We start from the raw sequence: 17142 nt of genomic DNA, 5'->3' as shown, positions 1-17142 counted from the left end.
CCCCCCCCGAGCGAAGCGATCCAGGGGGGGCGAAGTCCCCCAGGATTGCCCCTGTCCGCTGCTTACATGGGCTCAGCGCAGTTACCACGCCATATGGTGATATGGTGCCCGCGCACCCCCTATCGATGTTCAACACGCACACCTACCAGCCTCAGCAGCATGGTCCTACGCCTAGCCCCCCGCCCCACGTCCTTGCACGCTCGTAAAGTTAAGGCGTGAGTTAAGGACCTACAACCGAGGCGGCCTATGTAGCCACTCTCAGCGTTAATGCAGGTAGCGATGATTACAATCGCGCTTCCGGGGGCCGTCCGAGCAGCGGACCTCCGGTTCTCTGGGCAAGGTGAGGCGGGGTTGGTCACACGCATGGGGAATGTGCACGGCCCTGACAGCACCCTGTCCTGCAATCATCGCCTCCTTGCCGTTGCAAGTGCAACACGCGCTTATACACACCAATACCGATTCAAAGGGTCCTCGTCCAGGAAAGTCATAAGACAACGGAGGCAACCTTCGGCTTGACCTGCTGTGCTATTTGATCCGCACAACCCTTCCTGACATCCTCCTCCTAACCCTCCAACCCCACCCCCAACCCCGCGCAAGCGCCATCACTGCTGGCGACTGAGAAGCTCGTGCACTTGCGGGTGCGTCGTCACCTGCAAGGCAGTATCAGCAATGTTCAGATACAGGACTCCCGCATGGGCGTCAGCGTCATAGCGTGCCTCGAACAACGCTTCACACCTTGCTTCACATCGCTTCACAGGCGATGCAGTAACACTACGATGCGGTACTTGTGCACTGCAGCCGTTCTACCTGCACCTGCGCGGCCGCCCACCTACTGCAGACCCCGCGCCTGCCCACCCACACCTTGGCCCTTCGCCGCCGCACCCACCTTGCACGTCCCCCACCTCCCACCCCCTTAACCTCCCGCCTTCCTGCCCCATCTCCCACCCACCCCCTACCTCCCCACCTCATGCTGCAGCAGGTACCGCCTGTTGTTGTCGTACACACTATCCAGCTGGTAGTGGTAGTTGCACATGATGCCCAAGCTGCGGCGCAGGCCCAGATGGCTCGTGTCAGCCCTGCACGACATGTGGGGGGGAGCGGGGTTTACATTCATGAACTAATTAAGGGGCGGGTTCATGCTCGAGCCCATGGATTGGGGCGGGACGTGTTGGCGGCACTGTGACCGTAATGATTGCGGCAGTAGCCAGCGACCTGTGTGATTGCACGGCACTTTCACACATTTGGCAGCAAGGCGGGCCAGCACGTAGGGCTGGCTGCCGACCCGCCATGTCAGCGCCCCTGCCCTGCCTGCCCTCTGCCCTGCCCTGCCCTGCCCTGCCCTGCCCTGCCCTGCCCTGCCCTGCCCTGCCCTGCCCTGCCCTGCCCTGCCCTGCCCTGCCCTGCCCTGCCCTGCCCTGCCCTGCCCTGCCCTGCCCTGCCCTGCCCTCACCTCCAGTTGATGCGCCACAGCGACGCCCCATTGCGCAGGTGGAAGTTGGCCACGGGGCACAGCGCAAAGGACCGCCGCTTCTCACACACCAGGTACCGCGCCGCCAGCCGCATCAGCACCGGCCGCAGCACCGCATCGGCGTCCGGGCCCGGGCACACAGCTTTGCCCGGCGCAGCTGGAGGCGGCGGCTGGACTGCCGCTTCGGGCTGGGGCGGGTGCGCGAAGGGGCCTGAGAGCGCGGCGGCGGCCGTGGCCTCGGCGTTGGCGGCATCACTTGGGGCATTCAAGTAAGGAGGCGAGAAGGCTGCCGGTACCGAAGCGGCAGGATCGCCGCTGCCGCCACTGGCGCCGGATAGCCATCGGTCGCCGTCCAACAGCCAAGCCAGGGCGGCCGCCGCGTCCGTCGGCGACACCGTCGGACCTGGCACTGCCACTGGCACCGCCGTTGCTCCGGGGCTGCCTGGGCTTGGGTCTGCGCACCGCCAGCCCATGGCTCGCGCCAGGCCCACCACTGCCACCTGCTCAGCCGGCAGCAGGAGCGGTTGCGGTTGCGTCTGCTCGGATTGCTGCTGGGGACTGGCGCCGCTGCTGGCGCTGCCGGCTGCCGCCTGCGGCAGCATCAGCTGCTGCTGCAGCTGCGACGTGAGCCAGGACCGGAAGTTGGGCAGCGGCGACAGCGTCACCAGCTGCCGCAGGCTGGGATGCTCGGCCTGTTGCGCAGAGGGTGCGGAGTGGGTGGACATGTTGTGGGCACGGCACGTGCACGTGTGTAGGGGTGGCCCGCCCACCATCCTAGCAACTCAAGCACACGTGCGCGCCATTTCCTGCGCCTTGCCGCACGCACCAGTCCCTGCACCACCCCACACCAGCAGCCGCGTCGCCGCACGCACCGTGAGCCTCTCGGCGACCCGCTGGATGAGGAAGTGGCCCAGCTCGATGCCCTTGAGCCCGGGCTGGCTGGACGAGATGGAGTAGAACACGGCAGTGGTGGGGCCGGAGGCGGCGGAGGAGGAAGCGGCGGCGGGCGTGGGGGAACAGGCGGCCGGCGGCTCACCGGCGCGGTCGTGGTGCGACAGGATGTCGTCAATGCAGGCAGCTGGCTGTGCGTGGGAAAAGCGCAAGGCCAGAGGGGCCGCACAGGTGGAGGTGTGTGAAGCCGGTCAGCGGCTGAAGCGCACAGCGCAACCAGATGCGGGCGCTTTAGACACGTGGTGCCACAGGGATAGCAGAGGCGCACACGGCCTTGGGTCGCACAGACCCGCCTCAAACGCACATGCACAAGCGCTGCATGCATACCCGGTCCCGGCCCCATAGTCCCGGCCCCGGCCCCGACACCAGCTGTCACCTCACGCGGCATCTTGGCAGCCACCCTAACCGCCTCCTCATGCGGTCCCCTCCCATAAGTATTATCGCTTGCAACTAACGTCTGCATTCGCATTCGCACTTACGCATTTCAACTAACGCCTCTGCCTGCGCTCCGCTAGTTTAGCATGGTCTGGTTTAATTTGGGCTGGTATTTGCAACCCCCCCCTCACCCGGTTCATGAGCGCGGTGTGCAGCACCACCAGCGGCTCTCCCGGCATGCAGGGGTGCGTGAACGCGAACACGCGCCGCCGCGGGCCCAGCCGCCGCCGCAGCTCTTCCCAGCTGCCGCCCAGCGGATGCACCGCCTCCGCCCGCATCACCCGCTCCTGCGTGTCGGGCGTGTGACAGCACACCCGCGAGCGTGTGGTGAACAGAGTAAAAGGAGGAGGATTGTCGAAAAGGCAACGGAAGGGCGAAAGTCGTGTTCTGGCAAACGCCTCACGGCCGCTCTGCTCACCAGCAAGGCCGCCGGCGACTCCTCCCATGAGATGTGCTGCAGGTGCAGCAGCCCCACACTGAACCACTCGGCCAGCAGCTGCCTGCAGCGCAGTGCGCGTGTGCGGGGGGGGGGAGGGCGCAGCGCGGCGGGTCGGTAGCTGGGCATCAGTATCAACAGGCGGCAGCGGCAGAAGCAGCGGTCGCGGGGTAACAACAACGAACTCGCCATCACCATCACCACTGATACCTCTGACACCACTGACACCACTGACACCAGCCCCACCACCACCACCACCACCACCACCACCACCACCACCACCACCACCACCACCACCACCGCCACCACCACCGCCACCACCGCCACCACCATCACCTCACCTGAGCTGCTCGGCCATGGCCCGCAGGTGCGCAGACTCCTCCAGTGACACCGTGAGAGCGGCGGGCGGCGCCGCCGCACCCACTGCCGCCGCCACCGCGCCCGCCGTGTGCCCACCTGCCTCCTGCGCTTCCCCCGCAGCGCCTGTGCTGCTGGGCGCCACTGCCGTTCCCACTCCGCGATGGGTGCTACTGCTGGTGCTGCTGCCGTCGGCGGTCGAGGCTTCTGCTTCTGGGTTAGGTGCAGCTGCAGGTGCGGATGCGGGTGCGGCCACTGTCGCCGCCGCCACCACGTCCATCAGGTCGGCCCGCATGTCCACAAGGAACTTCATGCCTGCGCACGCCGCCGCCGCACCGCACAATTGCCTGTCTCCGTGCCTGCCCCAAGCCCCGCGTCAAGAACATTCTGGGCCCAGGCGCGAGGGATTGCCCGTCACACCAGTGTAAACACCGCTAAAAGCAACCCCCTGCCTGACGTGCTACAACGCCTCTTCCAGCGCTCTGTTCCTTCTTGCCGTGCCACTCACCATCCGGTGCCTGGCTGATTGGCACAAACAGCTGCGAGTACAGAGGTGTGGCGGCGGACGCGAGGCGGTCGGCGGCGCGGTAGGCCGCATCCCACTGCAGCGGCGATGGCGCCGCCTGGGGTTGGGAGGGCGTCGAGGTGGCGATTGAAGCCGCGCCGCGTGCCACGGCGCTGTCCCATGATCGCACCGCCGTGTTGACCTCGTTCACTGCATGCATGGGTGTGCCTAAAGAGTCGCCACCGCCAGTTTGGGTTCACGAGGCGATACATACGGTAGTAGAGCCTTGGCTAACAGTCACCCACTATCGAGCCTCATGCTTGATTCAAGATAGCGGGTTCATCGTGCATTGCCACGGCTGCAGTTCTAGTAGGCGCCTGTGGACCTGTGCCCCACCCAGCACCCACCCAACACCCTGGATGCCACGCTCACCGGACAGCCCCAGCTCCCGTGTGATCAGGCGAAAGAAGTCCAATCGCTCCTGCGTGCCCCCCAGCTGCTTGTAGGCCTGCGGGCACCGCGGGTTTTGAGTCGTTAAAGGGCGCGGGGAGGTGGCTCGTACGCGGCAGCCGATACCGCGGGGCAAGGCCCCGCTGGCACCGAGGGGTCACGCGCTATCCGGGCGGTCCTTACTTAGTGGTCCTTACCGGTAAAACGCTGTGCGACTCGTGCATGGGACACTCCGCCGTGTGAAACCCGCACACGCGTCCCAACCCCCACTAGCGCAGTCAAAGCCCCCACTGGATCGAATTTTTGGTTGGAATGCTTGACACTTACGTGGACAAAGCCCCGCACCAGCTCGTCAGGCACCAGCGAGCCTGGAACCTTTCGCGTGAATATCCTCAGGAGCTCCTTCACCAGCGTGTTGACCGTATCGCCTTCCTTAGCGTGATCTGCATTATTCCCTACTGGCGACTGCGCCACTGACGCGCCGCTCAAGCCACTGGGCGCCGATGTCGATGCGGCATTTCCGCCAGCCCTCGCAGGAACACGCCGATGCTCGTTCAAAAGCTGCCTGACGGCATCAATTCTGCTAAAGGAGCGCCACTGGCAGTGGCCAGGTACAGACACGGGTGCCCGCAACACCCCTAGGCTGCCTCCGAGCCTTCGCGCCACCCACATCGCTGACGACGCGCAATGCTGTACTTATCTGGTCATGTCAGGCGGTTCGTGGTGTCGTAGATCAAAAGGTTGCGTTGCCGTGTCATGGGCGCGGGGACCGGATGGGGAACTGGGGCGCGAATGGCCAAATGGGAAGGGGCAGGTGATGGCAGCCTGGCAGGTGTACATGTCCGTGATGGAACATGGCAAGGGGCAGGAAAGCGTAGTCCCGATGTGTGTGGTTCCCACCCGTGCCCACATAAATGCGTAGCAAGAAGGGACAAGGCATTGGTGCGTCGTTCGCGCGCTGTTACTGTACCGACGGTAGCTGGCAGGATGTGTCGATGTTTTGCTGACGCGCATTCCTCACGCTCCGGGCCTGGCAGGTGTACATGTCTGCATGGGCATGTCAGGCATGACTGGGACCTACTGGGAGCGCAGGCCCGACAGGCGGTGATTGTGCAAGCTGGCAGGCTCCACGGGGGCTGGCACTCGCCATCCTCAGACCGGAACGATGGTACAACGCAGGGACGAACGCTTCGTCGCACCTGGCCGCACGCCTTCTCACACCTGCTTCGAATTTCCTTGGACTGCCCTGAATTTTGTGCCAACACAGCTTGAGACTGCTTATCCTTGAAGTGCGTCACAATAAGAAGTTGCCCAGTGCTTTCTTCCGCCACGCACGCACACACAATCCATAGTCCATGCCATGCACTGCCCCCGTGGGGGTGCATATGCGCGATGCCCCCTGCGTGCTTACCGCATGCGTACTATACTCGATTCTACAATTCTGCATTCATACGCTCAACACAACCTAACTGCCTCAACTCGAAGGCCACGCCCTCATCATCAGCAGGTATTCTCATTCACACACACGCACCCCTACTTGCTGAGCTATACATTGTTTGCCTCTTCCCTGCAGCAGCCTCTGCCACCGCGACACCACCCCCCTGCCGCTCCCGCCGCCCCTGCAACAGCTGCTGCGTTAGTGCATCTGCCGCACCGGTTCCCGCTCCTCCTCATACTCAATTTCCACCTGTCGCCGCCGCTTCTGCGGCGGCGCTGCCCGCTTTCCTGCCGCCGCCGCCGCTGCGCCCTTGCCCCTGCCCGCCGCTGCCGCTGGTCGCTGGGGCCCGCGCGGGGGAGCCGCTTTCCGTTTCCGTGACGGCGACGGCTCCTGGTCCGATCCTCCTTCCACATCGTCCGCGTCCTCCTCGTCGTCGCCCTCGCCACTGCTGCTGGCCGGCTCCTCCTCCTCGCTGCCGCCCGAGCCGCTGGGCCGCTCGTCGTCATCATCGCCCTGCGGGAGGTGTGAGAGGCAAGGTTGCAGCAGAGCCATGGGTGGATATGGGCATGCTGTATCAAGCCCGCTTCTCAGGCCCTGCATGCCGCTAGTGACGTGGCGGCTTCCGCACAAACGTTGCCGCTTGCCTCCTCCCTTGTCGCTGAGTGGATCTGCACTTTGCCACATTCAGCGCCTAATCCCAGGAGATCCTAGAGCGGTTCCAAATGACACCAACGCAAACCGCTGTTTCCCAACACCCTTCCACATTGGCTGCCCTTTCCACGCTCCCTTATACCCACTTACAAACACACCCCTTCTCCTACACGCCCGGCAACGTCCCTGACCCCCCACGACCCTGCATTACCATCCGGCTGCCCCGGCGTCCTCCCCGCGCGCCGCCTTTTTCCTCCTCACCTCCTCATCGTCGTCGTCGTCCTCGCCGTCCTCCCAGTCCTCCATGTCCTCCTCATCCAGCTGCACGTCCTCGTCATCCAGGTACTCCACCTGCGGGGCGGCACAATGGGCACGAGGGAGGAGGGAGCGGAATGGACTATGGGAGGGTGTGCGTGCGTCGAGGGTGGTGGGAGACACAACGCGGTTGGAAAGGGAGGCGCCACGTCACGTGGGCCGTGCGGTGCGTGGCTTGAGCTGTACGTCGGATGCGTGCTGACTGGGCCACTGGAGGGAGAGGCAACAGCCAACGATTGTCGCAACGCTATGGGTTTGGTGTGGCGGGTGGCATGTCGGTCCCTAGCGGCACTGGCACACAAGCCTCCGAGGACTGCCCTGCTGCAAGAGCAGGGAGCCACCCGCAAAATGCATCCGCGCCCAAAGCATACTTATGCGTGCCCACTAAAGAAGAAAGTGCACGACAGCGATGAGTACCGTATGCGTGACCTTGCTCCATGTCATACACAGACAGCGACACTAACTAGGTAATCCGTTTACCCAAGCATGCACTCCATGCTTGACACGCATAAGCGCGGATTGGTTCCGCGTTCTGGCTGTACGTCGGATGCGTGCTGACTGGGCCACTGGAGGGAGAGGCAACAGCCAACGATTGTCGCAACGCTGTGGCTTGGTTTGGCGGGCGGCGCTGCTGCTGCTGGCGGGCTGGGGTGAGTGGGCCCGCCATCAACTGCCCCGCCCTGAGGCGAGGAGCCGCCCGCGCATATCCTCCTGTTGACGTCGCTGCACATCTCGTGGTCCGCCTTGGTCCACCCTACCCCCGCTGCACCTATCCCCAGCCTGTGCACAGCCTCCGCACCGACGCCGCAGCGCCCCCCACCCCCATCCCCTGCGCCTCACCTCCTCCTCCTCGTCCTCCTCCTCGTCGTCCTCGTCGCCCGCCACGAACTCCTCCGCGTCCAGCTCCTCCTCCGCCTCCGCCTCCAGCTCCTCCTCCGCCTGCTTCACCTCCTGGCTGTCCAGCACCTTGCTGTACTGCGCCAGGGGGAAGTTGTAGATGTCGCCGTACGTGCCGCTCTGCGGTGTGGCACGTGTGCCGTACGGAGGCGGGGCGGCGGTAGGATCAGTCAGGGGCAAAGGCAGGGCGCGACCAGTTCAAGTAGGTGAGCGGAGACGCGAAGGCAGGCAGCGGCGCGAGGACACGACAGCAAGTTCATGCGCTGATCAAGCTCTGCATCTCTGTACGGTAGTGCCTCAGTCACCACATGCACGCCCCGCTGCCCGTAGCCAGCGCCGCCCTGTTGGCGGGTACGGGCACCGGAGGACCGGCCCCACGCCAACATGCCCCACCCCCGCTAAGAGGTGTGTGCCGGCCCGCTGCTCACACCCCAAAACGCCAGCACCCACGCACCTGCAACCGCTTCAGCAGCTCCGACTCGATGGACTTCTCCAGCTGCGCCGCCGTCTCCGCCTTGGCCTCCCGCTTGCGCTCCACCTTCTCCAGCCTGCAGAAGGGCGCATTGGCAGGTTTCAGAGTCGGGGCAGCGGCACGCGGGATGGTGGGGGCAAGACGTGGAAGTGGGCAGGGTCTGCACTGGGGACATGGGTGATGTGGGACCCCAGCCCGTCCCGCCGGAGATGCCTGCTCCATGCGGCCGGTGGCGGCTGCCGTCCCGCACATCACACCCAAGCGGCTGCACCACCATACCCAAACCGCATTACCCACGGCAGCCCTAGCCCTCCTCCACATCCGCTGCGCCCCCACCCACTTGCGGTTGATGCCCACAAGCTTGGGCCGCGCTTTGACCTCCAGTTTCCGCATGCGTATGAGGTACTGCGTGATTTTGGTGAAGCGCTGCTTGTTCTTGTGCACCAGGAACTTGGGCCAGTACTGTAAGTGCTGGTCCAACTGCTCAAGTGCTGCCGCGTAGTTCTTCTTCAGCCTAATCTTCTGCCACAAGTTCTTTGGCGTGTGCGCCCGCTCAATCGTCTTCAGGAGAAGGTAGCAGCGACCGTTCTCCTCCTTGATGGTCGCATAGCGGCTGTTCGCGAGCGGACAGGAGCTGCGATTGCACAGCCCCGTGACGTTGTGCTCATTTCTACAAAAGTTCTGTGTCTGCGTCTTAGCGCGATAACTGCAGTTGAAGTGACCGATGACCTGTGAGGCGGGCACAGCCAGATTCAGTCATGCTGCATAAACTAATTACCACCAGGTCGCTCCAACATATAAATCATCGTCACTGACTGCTTCTGGCCGCTCCAGCAGCCAAGCCCCAGCCGCCGGCTCGCGCAGCAAGGCAGCCTAAAAGCGAACCGCGCCACTTGCCTGCCAAATGACCTCGTCGTGCTGCATTTTCTAGGCTTCGGGGCCGGCGGCCCCTGCACGAGAGAAGTTATTCAGTCGGCCAGCGCGAGAGCAGAACTATTCGAGAACGTGAACCCTTTCGTGCAAATGTTAAGCTCACAACTAACTAATGAGTTGGAGCATCGCTTCCAACGCCGTGGTGCTTCGGCGGTGATTGCCAATTGGCGCGAACTGCCCATGCAAGCGGAGCCCAGGCACCCAGGTTAAAGCCTTTCAGCGAAGAGGAACGAATAGTGGCACAAGATCAGCTGGCCTTGTTCGCGTACACATTTCGAAACGACAAGCCTTCTTCCGGCACAATCGTCTCTCTGTCCGTTATCTGCTTTCTTTGAGCGCGAGAATGCCTCTGCAGCAAGACATCGACCTGCTCAACCCTCCCCGAGAGCTGGAGAAGCGCATGCACAAAAGGAAGCGGCTTGTCCAGTGCCCAAACTCATTCTTCATGGACGTCAAGTGCCAGGGCTGCTTTACCATCCAGGTGCGGATGCGTGACGCTGCATACAATCAGCATTCACGCTGGTGGTTGCGGGCGCAGACCCAGGCCCAGGCCAGCCCTCCCGGCCCAGGCCTGAACAAGGGTTTCGCTTCCCGCCCGGCTGAACCGCGACAGCTTACTTGTTCAACCCGACACCCCGCCCCACCACAGACTGTGTTTTCTCATTCGCAAAGTGTAATTGCATGCGGGTCATGCGGGGCCGTGCTGGCACAGCCGTCAGGCGGCAAGTGCAGGTGCGTTGAGGCTACAGTGGGGCCATAGCTTGGCGTGGGGCAGGTCACTCTGTTTGGCGGGCAAGGAGCCCGTACTAAATCTATTTGCAATGAAATGTGGTGGAGATGCCCAGGCTGTACCGATGCTGCGGCTGTGCTGGACGAGCTTCTGAACCAGCTGGCCACGGCAACAGCAACACCCTGTGCCTTGAATGGAAGGCTGTTAGCATACGCACTTGCATGCGGTAGCGCTTAACACAGTCTGTCTTTCCCTGTGCGCAGGCTGGTACCAGGTACGTCCTTCCGGCGCAAGGGCGAGTAAATGTCGCGACGGCAAGACCACAGCCTTGGCCACATCGCATGGACATGTGAGGAAGGGGCTGCAGCAAGTCAGGCAAGAAGGGCATGTGCGTCGTTGCATTGGAGGGAGATCTGTATACAATTCCCGTGGAGCCGACTGGCTTCCCAGCTGAGTACGATAGCGCCGTACGCGCTCTGTATATGTACACTGTCGTGTATGGTGATAGTGCAAGTCCTGGCTGACCGCATACACATACTATGCGGCACTGCCTTGCATTATGTTGACGAGCATAGCATGTGTATACGTTACGGTTCTTAAGACAGCATATTTTTGAGTGGAATGATTGATTGATAGCAGCGGCAACAGGAGGGCAGGCGATGGAAGGCGCGCGAATGGGAGATGGCACTTGACGTTTGTCAAGGGCGAGAGGGCGAGCCTTCCTTGTCAAGCGCTCCATTGCGCTGGGGCGAATCGAGCCGCAGTGGCAACGTTTGTCCTTGAGGGACGGGAGTCGCCAAACCGCACCTGGAACGTGCTGGTGTGCTGAGCAGGTCTCAGTGTATGTAGTTGTGTTGCGACGATTTGCATTAGTACTCTGAAACCGCAACGAGCATGTAGGGTCCGTGGCATTGTATTGTCGTGTGATGGTGCGCAGTGGCGGCGGTGTCACCGCACGACAGTAGGCGGCGGTGGCGGCAGCGGCAGAGGAGCAGGCACCTGCGCTGGGGGCAGACGAGCAGGCGGCGGCGGCAAAGGACGCATGATAAGTTGATAACCGTGGCATTGTTAGCGTCAAGCTGGTATAGAAATGAAGGTCGCACTGATGGTACTGCTGGAATCCGCAGGTGATGTATGATGTGCGCGTGTTGGTGGCGGCGGCGGCCGCACTGAGTGTTGCGCTGAGTGCTCGGAGCTTCTTGCCAAGGATTAGCAAGCTCGGGTGCGGACTCGCAGAATACGGGGATAGTGGGATACGATGGCAAGTGGTATGGGCGACAGCTGTTCACACTCTTCGCCGGCAAGCTTGCATGTGATGTTGGGTTTGAGCTTGCGTGTTACTAGCCAACAGTTTCACAGATGCTCCTGTTTATGCACCCTGTCAGCCTCCCCTGCACTTAACGCATCAGCCATCAGGAAGTCGAGCGGCCCAGGGGGGCCGGACGTGGCCCCAGGTGCCAGTGAACTACTATGCCGGAACTCAGGAAGTCCTGTCCCTGGCTCCCTGCCATTACATATCCGCTTCGCCACACTGAATTCTGGGCGCCGGGGGCACTGGAACAAATCAAATTGGGACCCTGCAATGGTTACCCTGCCGTGGGGTGCTCCCAGGCCAGGGGTGCTCCGGCCTGCTCCGGCCTCCATGGCGCAGTCGCCCTGAGCGTGCCATCAGTAATCCGCACCACCCACACCAGGCAATGAATTGGGTAAGTGCAGGACCCGCATTCCCCAGACTACCACCTATAGACATTCATGCCAGGGTCAGACGAAGACGCATCGGGACGCCCGCCGCATTGCAAACCGTGTCACAGTCACCTAGCTTTAGTACTAGCTGCATCCTCACACCAGATACCCAGCTAAAATCATGAGTGACTATCTTGAACACAATGGTACGCTGTAAGCTGCGCAGCAAGGTTCAAATGCCTGGTAGAATGCTAGAATGCTTCCGACGTCTCGTCTAGGGTAGTTCAGCAAAATAAATACAACATACAAATGACGCAGCGGCGTATGCACTTTGCTATGGTGTGCGCGGCGAATAACAATCGCTCCATGGAGTCCCACGCTATGCTAAAGAAGCATGGCATGCACGTAAGCGCACCGGGTGCATAAGCTTGTATTATGTAGCCTGGGGCATGCATCTTAGGTCCGGGCGGAGGTCAGTGCGGGGCTGGTGTGTGTTTGGCACGGCGGCCCCAAGAAACAGACCGCACATTACGACCGTGTTATGGGGGCTTAGGGATGTTGCTGGAGGCGCATGTCAAGGGGCGTGCAAGCTTGCTTAAGGCAGGGTAACCTCACGAGCCGCCCGGGCCGCGCGCGAGCCCGCAGGACCAAACCATTCCCTCACGCCCCTCCCGCCCGACGGCCTTGCAATACAGGTCAGCTCGTACGGCGTGGGCGCGCACGTGAAGCTGCCGGGGCCCAGCCAGAAGGAACCCAACGTGTACAAGGTATGACGACCGGCCCGGGGGGCGGCGGGGCTCGAGGGGGCTGCGCCGGGCTTCGGCACACGGCCCCCACGGCCTGACGCGGCGCGGGCGCTGCGGCTGCACCCCCAAATGAGCTGCCTCAGACTGCACGTCTGGGCGCGAGGGGAAGACTGGGGTGGGGTTGGGCGGGGCTGACCTAAAATGTTTTTCGCTCCTATGGAGCATCGCCCCGTACGAGCCGCCCCAAACACACACACACACACACACACACACACACACACACACACACACACACACACACACACACACACACACACACACACACACACACACACACACACACACGTGTATGGCGGAATTGTTCCGTTTGATTCTTTGTTTAACACACACACACACACATACACACACACACACACACACACACACACACAGCCGGGAAACTCGCATATGCCGTTGGCTCGCCGTGAGCCATGCGGCTGTGGGCAGCACGGCCATGGGGGCGCCGCGGCGGAGGCACACGCCGCCGCCGCGCCCACGCCACGGCAGCACCACTTCTGGGATTGCGCGGTGGCGAAGGCCGTGGTGGCGCAGATCAACGCACACAACCCCGGTCCGTCTCCCATCAGCCAAGCCCAGCTGTGGCTGGTCCAGGCGCCGCCGGGTTTTCAGCAGTGTGTTTGGGACGTGGTGGTGATGGCGGCGCTGGCCGCCACAGAACATGGCCGGGTGCGGCTGCGCGGGATGACGCGCGCCGCAGCGGCCCTGGGAATTCAGACGGCGGCGGCAGCAGCTCCCGAGGCTGCGGTGGCAGGTGCAGCGGAGGCGGAACCCGATCTTGACGAGATCCCGCCCACACAGCTGACGCCGCCGCAGCCAGGCGTCAACCCCGTCGAGCTTGCGTGCGCTCGCGCAGTCGCGGACTTCTGGTCGCGGCTGATGCAGTTCGCGCAGCTCGGCGTGCCCCAAAAGGGCTGGGATGGTGTTGACGCCACTCACCCCATCCTGGCGGTGGTGAACGGTGAAATGCTGTGCGCGATGCCGCAAGCTATGGAGCTGGAGGCTTGAAAGGGATCAGCCCTTAGGAGAAGCGCGTGAGCACTAACATGAGCCACTGAAGCAGTGGCATACGAGAGGGTCAGCGGGGGAGCTTAGTGGGCAGGCGAAGGTTTTTTTTGTTTTACGCCCGTGGGAGCAGGGCCAGGTTTGCGGGGTTTTATGCCTGAGAGGATGTATTGGGTGCTGCAACACCCCGGGCCTTACGGCCTGGACCGGCCTAGTGGCCAGACGCGTTTGTGGCTGCCCTTAGGCATTGTCTGCCTTGGCGTCGAGAGCTGGTTAGGTTGCGGTTGAGGTCGTGCAGGCTGCGGGGTCGTAGGACTCAGCCCCGCAGCCACTGTGGTCGTGCTTTTCGCGTGCTGTCGCGTGCTGTCGCGTGCTGCGGGTTTTGTTATGTTTGCTGTTTTTTGTCTTCTGCCCGCCTGGTCTTTAAGAGGTAGCTCGCCCGCTGGGTCTGAGGTTGTTACACCGGTAGTTAATTTCGCAAGGATTACTGGCGCGGGGAAGGGTCGGAGTGCGTTGCCCTGTGGACTCCAGAGCTGTTTGCGCTCTGCCGGGGAAACGCCAGGTCACGGCAGCCCTCGATTGAGAGCCCTGTCGTTGGTTATACCAGATACACGATTCACGTGATCTGGCAGAATAACCGTGGAAACCGTAGTCACACACACGCACATACACATACACATACACACACACACAACCACAACCAAGCACGTCTGACTCGCTACCATCGCTGCTGCTGCCCCTGCGCCTCCGCAACTGCGCATCTCCACGTGTCCTCACAGTTCGGCACTCCCTACAAGGTCATCCATGACGACCTGGAGTCAAAGGACCCGGAGCTGTACGCGCGCAACGGGCTGCTGACCATGCTGCGCCGCAACATGGGCGTCAAGACCGCGCCGGAGAGGTTCCAGGACAACAGGTTCGCACCTTGGGTCGAGGGGTATGCGGGTGCCGCTGTGGGTGCGGGTGCGGGTGGGTGCGTGTTTGCCGATGCCAAGGCAACAGAGGGAGCCGAGAAGCAGGGTTGCTGGCGGGAGGTGTGCGATGAGATGGATGTGGGGCTGTAGGGGCCGGGAGCTTGGGAAGCGGGGGCAATGTACTGTTTGCCTGAACACTGTGGCCTGGCGCTGGTCGATCTAATGCAGGGACCATTTCGACGTCGTCGTGACGTTTGAGGAGCGAGTGATGGAGCAGGTCATTGAGGGTGAGCGGTGGCGCGGACGCGTCATCCCCACAATCCGGGCGGCATTACTGGTGTCTGTTGACAATGGATCCATTGGATCCAACCTTGGAGCTGGCGCGGTTGAGGATTTTGCTGGGGCTGCAGGGTGGCTGAGCCGCCGGGCACGGCTGCGGTTGGGCTGAGGCGTGCAGGCCGGCCCCAATCCCAACAACAAGGATTCGTTTGCTTGTGTTACCTACCCCACTCGCCTGTACATCATCACGTTCACCTAGCCTAGTATGCACGGAACCCTACCACGTCTTCCGTCTGACATGCTCGAGTGCCGCCAACTGGCATGCTCGAGTACGACCATCCTCCCCTCCTGTGCCGTCTTGCATGGATGGCTAAACCCTCTCATTCCCCGTGCGCAGACATGAACCAGCGATCTCAGGTGACACTACAGCCGCTGCTGGTTTGTAACCTGGTGAGCGCGGGTTCCGCCCAGAGCTGGGAAACCGTGCAGCCGGTTGCCAGGCGATTGTTGTCGGCATCATTCGGCACATGGTGTGGGTATCCGCTTGTCCGATTGGCCGCAGCAGAGCGGCTGTGGCTGTGTACTGACCGTGTATCCGGCGGTATCTGTGGCTATGTAATGACCATGTGTCCGCGCCACCTCCGTCGCCGACTTGCGCCGTACACAGGACGTCAAGGACAGTCACGAGGAGGCCGCGAACGCGGCGCCGCTGACCCTCAAGCTGTGTCAGATGGTGGGTTGGGTATGCAGGCGCGTGTGCGGGCGGGGCCCTGTGGGGCCACGGTGGGTAAGTGGGTGGAGGGGCGGGCGGGCGGGCTAAGTCAATGGCCCTATGGATTCGACAGCATAGAGCTCTTCCCTCCTGCTGGGCCCGGCAGCTATGGCGCCGCCTTCCACCAAACGGGCTGCCCCGCAGGATGCCACGCATCCCCAAAAGCAAGCCGTGAGCCAGGCGCTAAGCATGTCCCGCCTCATGCCTCGTGCCTTTGCACCTGCTGGCGACCCCATGCCGTGCAGTTGGAGCAGGGCGGCGAGTGGGAGGACTGTGTGGACGAGGTGGTGGGCCAGTTTCAAATGGAGACCGGGCGGCGGCTGACCTACACCATCTGCTACTACTAGCGCTAGCAAGGCCCGTCCGTGCAAAACATGCAGCTACAGTGGTATCGTATGCAGTGAATCTCTGCCTAGGTGCGGGGTGCGTATCTTCCACTGTCCTGGTGAAGAAACGTGAGGTGCTAAGACGCAGGCCTCGCAAGCCAGGAGGGGCGGGCTAGGGGGCGTGCGGCTAGGGCCGGCGGAATATTGCTATGTGCGCGGCGCTCACAAGCAGGTGTGTGCTAGTGGTCGACAACTGTTCGATCTGCTGGGAATGCAGTAATGGCGCGGATTAAGTCGCAAATATTAGCAGACTTTTGCTCTAGGTTGTGTCTCGGCGCCAAACCGAGGGGGTGGGACCGAGTCTCGCCAGGCCACCCTTGGATTGAGTGAAGAGCAGGTGGAAATATTAAAGGTGAACAAACCCCGAAGTGCCATAATGGATGAGGAGGTGGAGTGATGTATGCAGGCATAAGATGGGCATTAGGATATTGGGAACAGCCTTGGTAATTGGAATGTGGCGGTGGCACGTGCGTGTTTCAGTACTCTGTACAGCAAAATTTCAGCTGTTCTTCAGTGCCGGAGCAGTCTCAAGCACCGCCGGCGCATGATGGCATCATTTAGAGCACAGGAGCCTGGCGTGTGCTGATGGGGGACTGCCTAGCACGATCAAGCTGCACTTGCTGTGAGTGACGCAGCTGCAAACGGGCGGTATTGTCCCCGTGGTTGCGGGGCTTCGAGCGGCCCAAAGGTGAAGCCAGTGACCCAGTGTAGCTCAGCGGCTGGCGGAGTGGCGGACTGTTAGCCTGTCAGGCATAAGGGATGGCAGGCAGAAGGCGGAGGTGACTGGGTGCCTGGGACTGTGGAGTGTGGGGCATGAACTCCTGCACTGCCTGCGCTCTGGCACGGCTACTGGATGATGACACGGTTCGCAGGTGGTTGTGACACATTTCCGTGTCAGCACCCAGAGTCCCAGATCTTGTACATGTCCGCGGCCTTTTCATCTTCTCATGGTCACAGGTTTTACCGGGGGCGTCAGCGCCCCCCCCGCCCGCCTCGTCCAGGCGCCGCGCCAGTGCGCCACACCCGCACGGAGCGACCACCATCCAGCAACCTGACTGCCTTCGCCCGATGCGAACTCTGTGACCGCCGCCCTGCTGCACAGCAGCTGCAGCGGTAGCGCCGGCGGCAGCGCCGGCGGCAGCACCTCTGCTGCCGCCGCTCGCAGCGCTGCACCGGGCGCGCGCCTGCTTCCTCTTCCACCTCCCCCGCCACCCGCATCGCCAGCAGCGTCACCGCCGTCACCGCCACCGCCCTGCCGTGCG

General features: G+C 62.4%; 4 protein-coding genes across 4 annotated transcripts; 2 read left to right on the top strand and 2 right to left on the bottom strand.

The window, feature by feature from the left end:
- Positions 1–50: 50 nt before the first annotated feature.
- On the bottom strand, positions 51–5375 carry CHLRE_02g145200v5 (uncharacterized protein). Its single transcript, XM_043060296.1, has 10 exons — positions 4930–5375; positions 4585–4660; positions 4156–4362; positions 3632–3962; positions 3273–3354; positions 2986–3141; positions 2341–2550; positions 1451–2160; positions 965–1076; positions 51–650 (listed from the first exon to the last, which is right to left on the bottom strand). Exons 1-10 carry the CDS (start codon positions 5272–5274, stop codon positions 603–605), a joined length of 2277 nt encoding a protein of 758 aa, XP_042927735.1. The 5' UTR covers positions 5275–5375; the 3' UTR covers positions 51–602.
- Positions 5376–5753: 378 nt separating this feature from the next.
- CHLRE_02g145231v5 (uncharacterized protein) lies at positions 5754–9425 on the bottom strand. The gene is made up of 6 exons (XM_001694946.2): positions 9273–9425; positions 8716–9104; positions 8358–8451; positions 7847–8023; positions 6953–7042; positions 5754–6553 (listed from the first exon to the last, which is right to left on the bottom strand). The coding sequence occupies exons 1-6, from the start codon at positions 9297–9299 to the stop codon at positions 6239–6241; spliced, it is 1092 nt and encodes a 363-aa protein (XP_001694998.1). The 5' UTR covers positions 9300–9425; the 3' UTR covers positions 5754–6238.
- A 120-nt stretch (positions 9426–9545) lies between these two features.
- Positions 9546–11781, top strand: CHLRE_02g145250v5 (ribosomal protein S27). The gene is made up of 3 exons (XM_001694826.2): positions 9546–9789; positions 9958–10040; positions 10302–11781. The coding sequence occupies exons 1-3, from the start codon at positions 9652–9654 to the stop codon at positions 10339–10341; spliced, it is 261 nt and encodes an 86-aa protein (XP_001694878.1). The 5' UTR covers positions 9546–9651; the 3' UTR covers positions 10342–11781.
- Positions 11782–11875: 94 nt separating this feature from the next.
- CHLRE_02g145300v5 (uncharacterized protein) lies at positions 11876–16820 on the top strand. Its single transcript, XM_043060297.1, has 7 exons — positions 11876–12126; positions 12417–12488; positions 14309–14445; positions 14672–14730; positions 15120–15172; positions 15390–15455; positions 15740–16820. The coding sequence occupies exons 1-7, from the start codon at positions 12088–12090 to the stop codon at positions 15839–15841; spliced, it is 528 nt and encodes a 175-aa protein (XP_042927734.1). The 5' UTR covers positions 11876–12087; the 3' UTR covers positions 15842–16820.
- Positions 16821–17142: the final 322 nt, after the last annotated feature.

The sequence above is a fragment of the Chlamydomonas reinhardtii genome, chromosome 2, assembly GCF_000002595.2.
Source record: "Chlamydomonas reinhardtii strain CC-503 cw92 mt+ chromosome 2, whole genome shotgun sequence".
NCBI classification, from domain to species: Eukaryota; Viridiplantae; Chlorophyta; class Chlorophyceae; order Chlamydomonadales; family Chlamydomonadaceae; genus Chlamydomonas; species Chlamydomonas reinhardtii.
The sequence above is the reverse complement of the archived record's forward strand: the minus strand, read 5'-3'. Positions and strand labels throughout refer to the sequence as shown.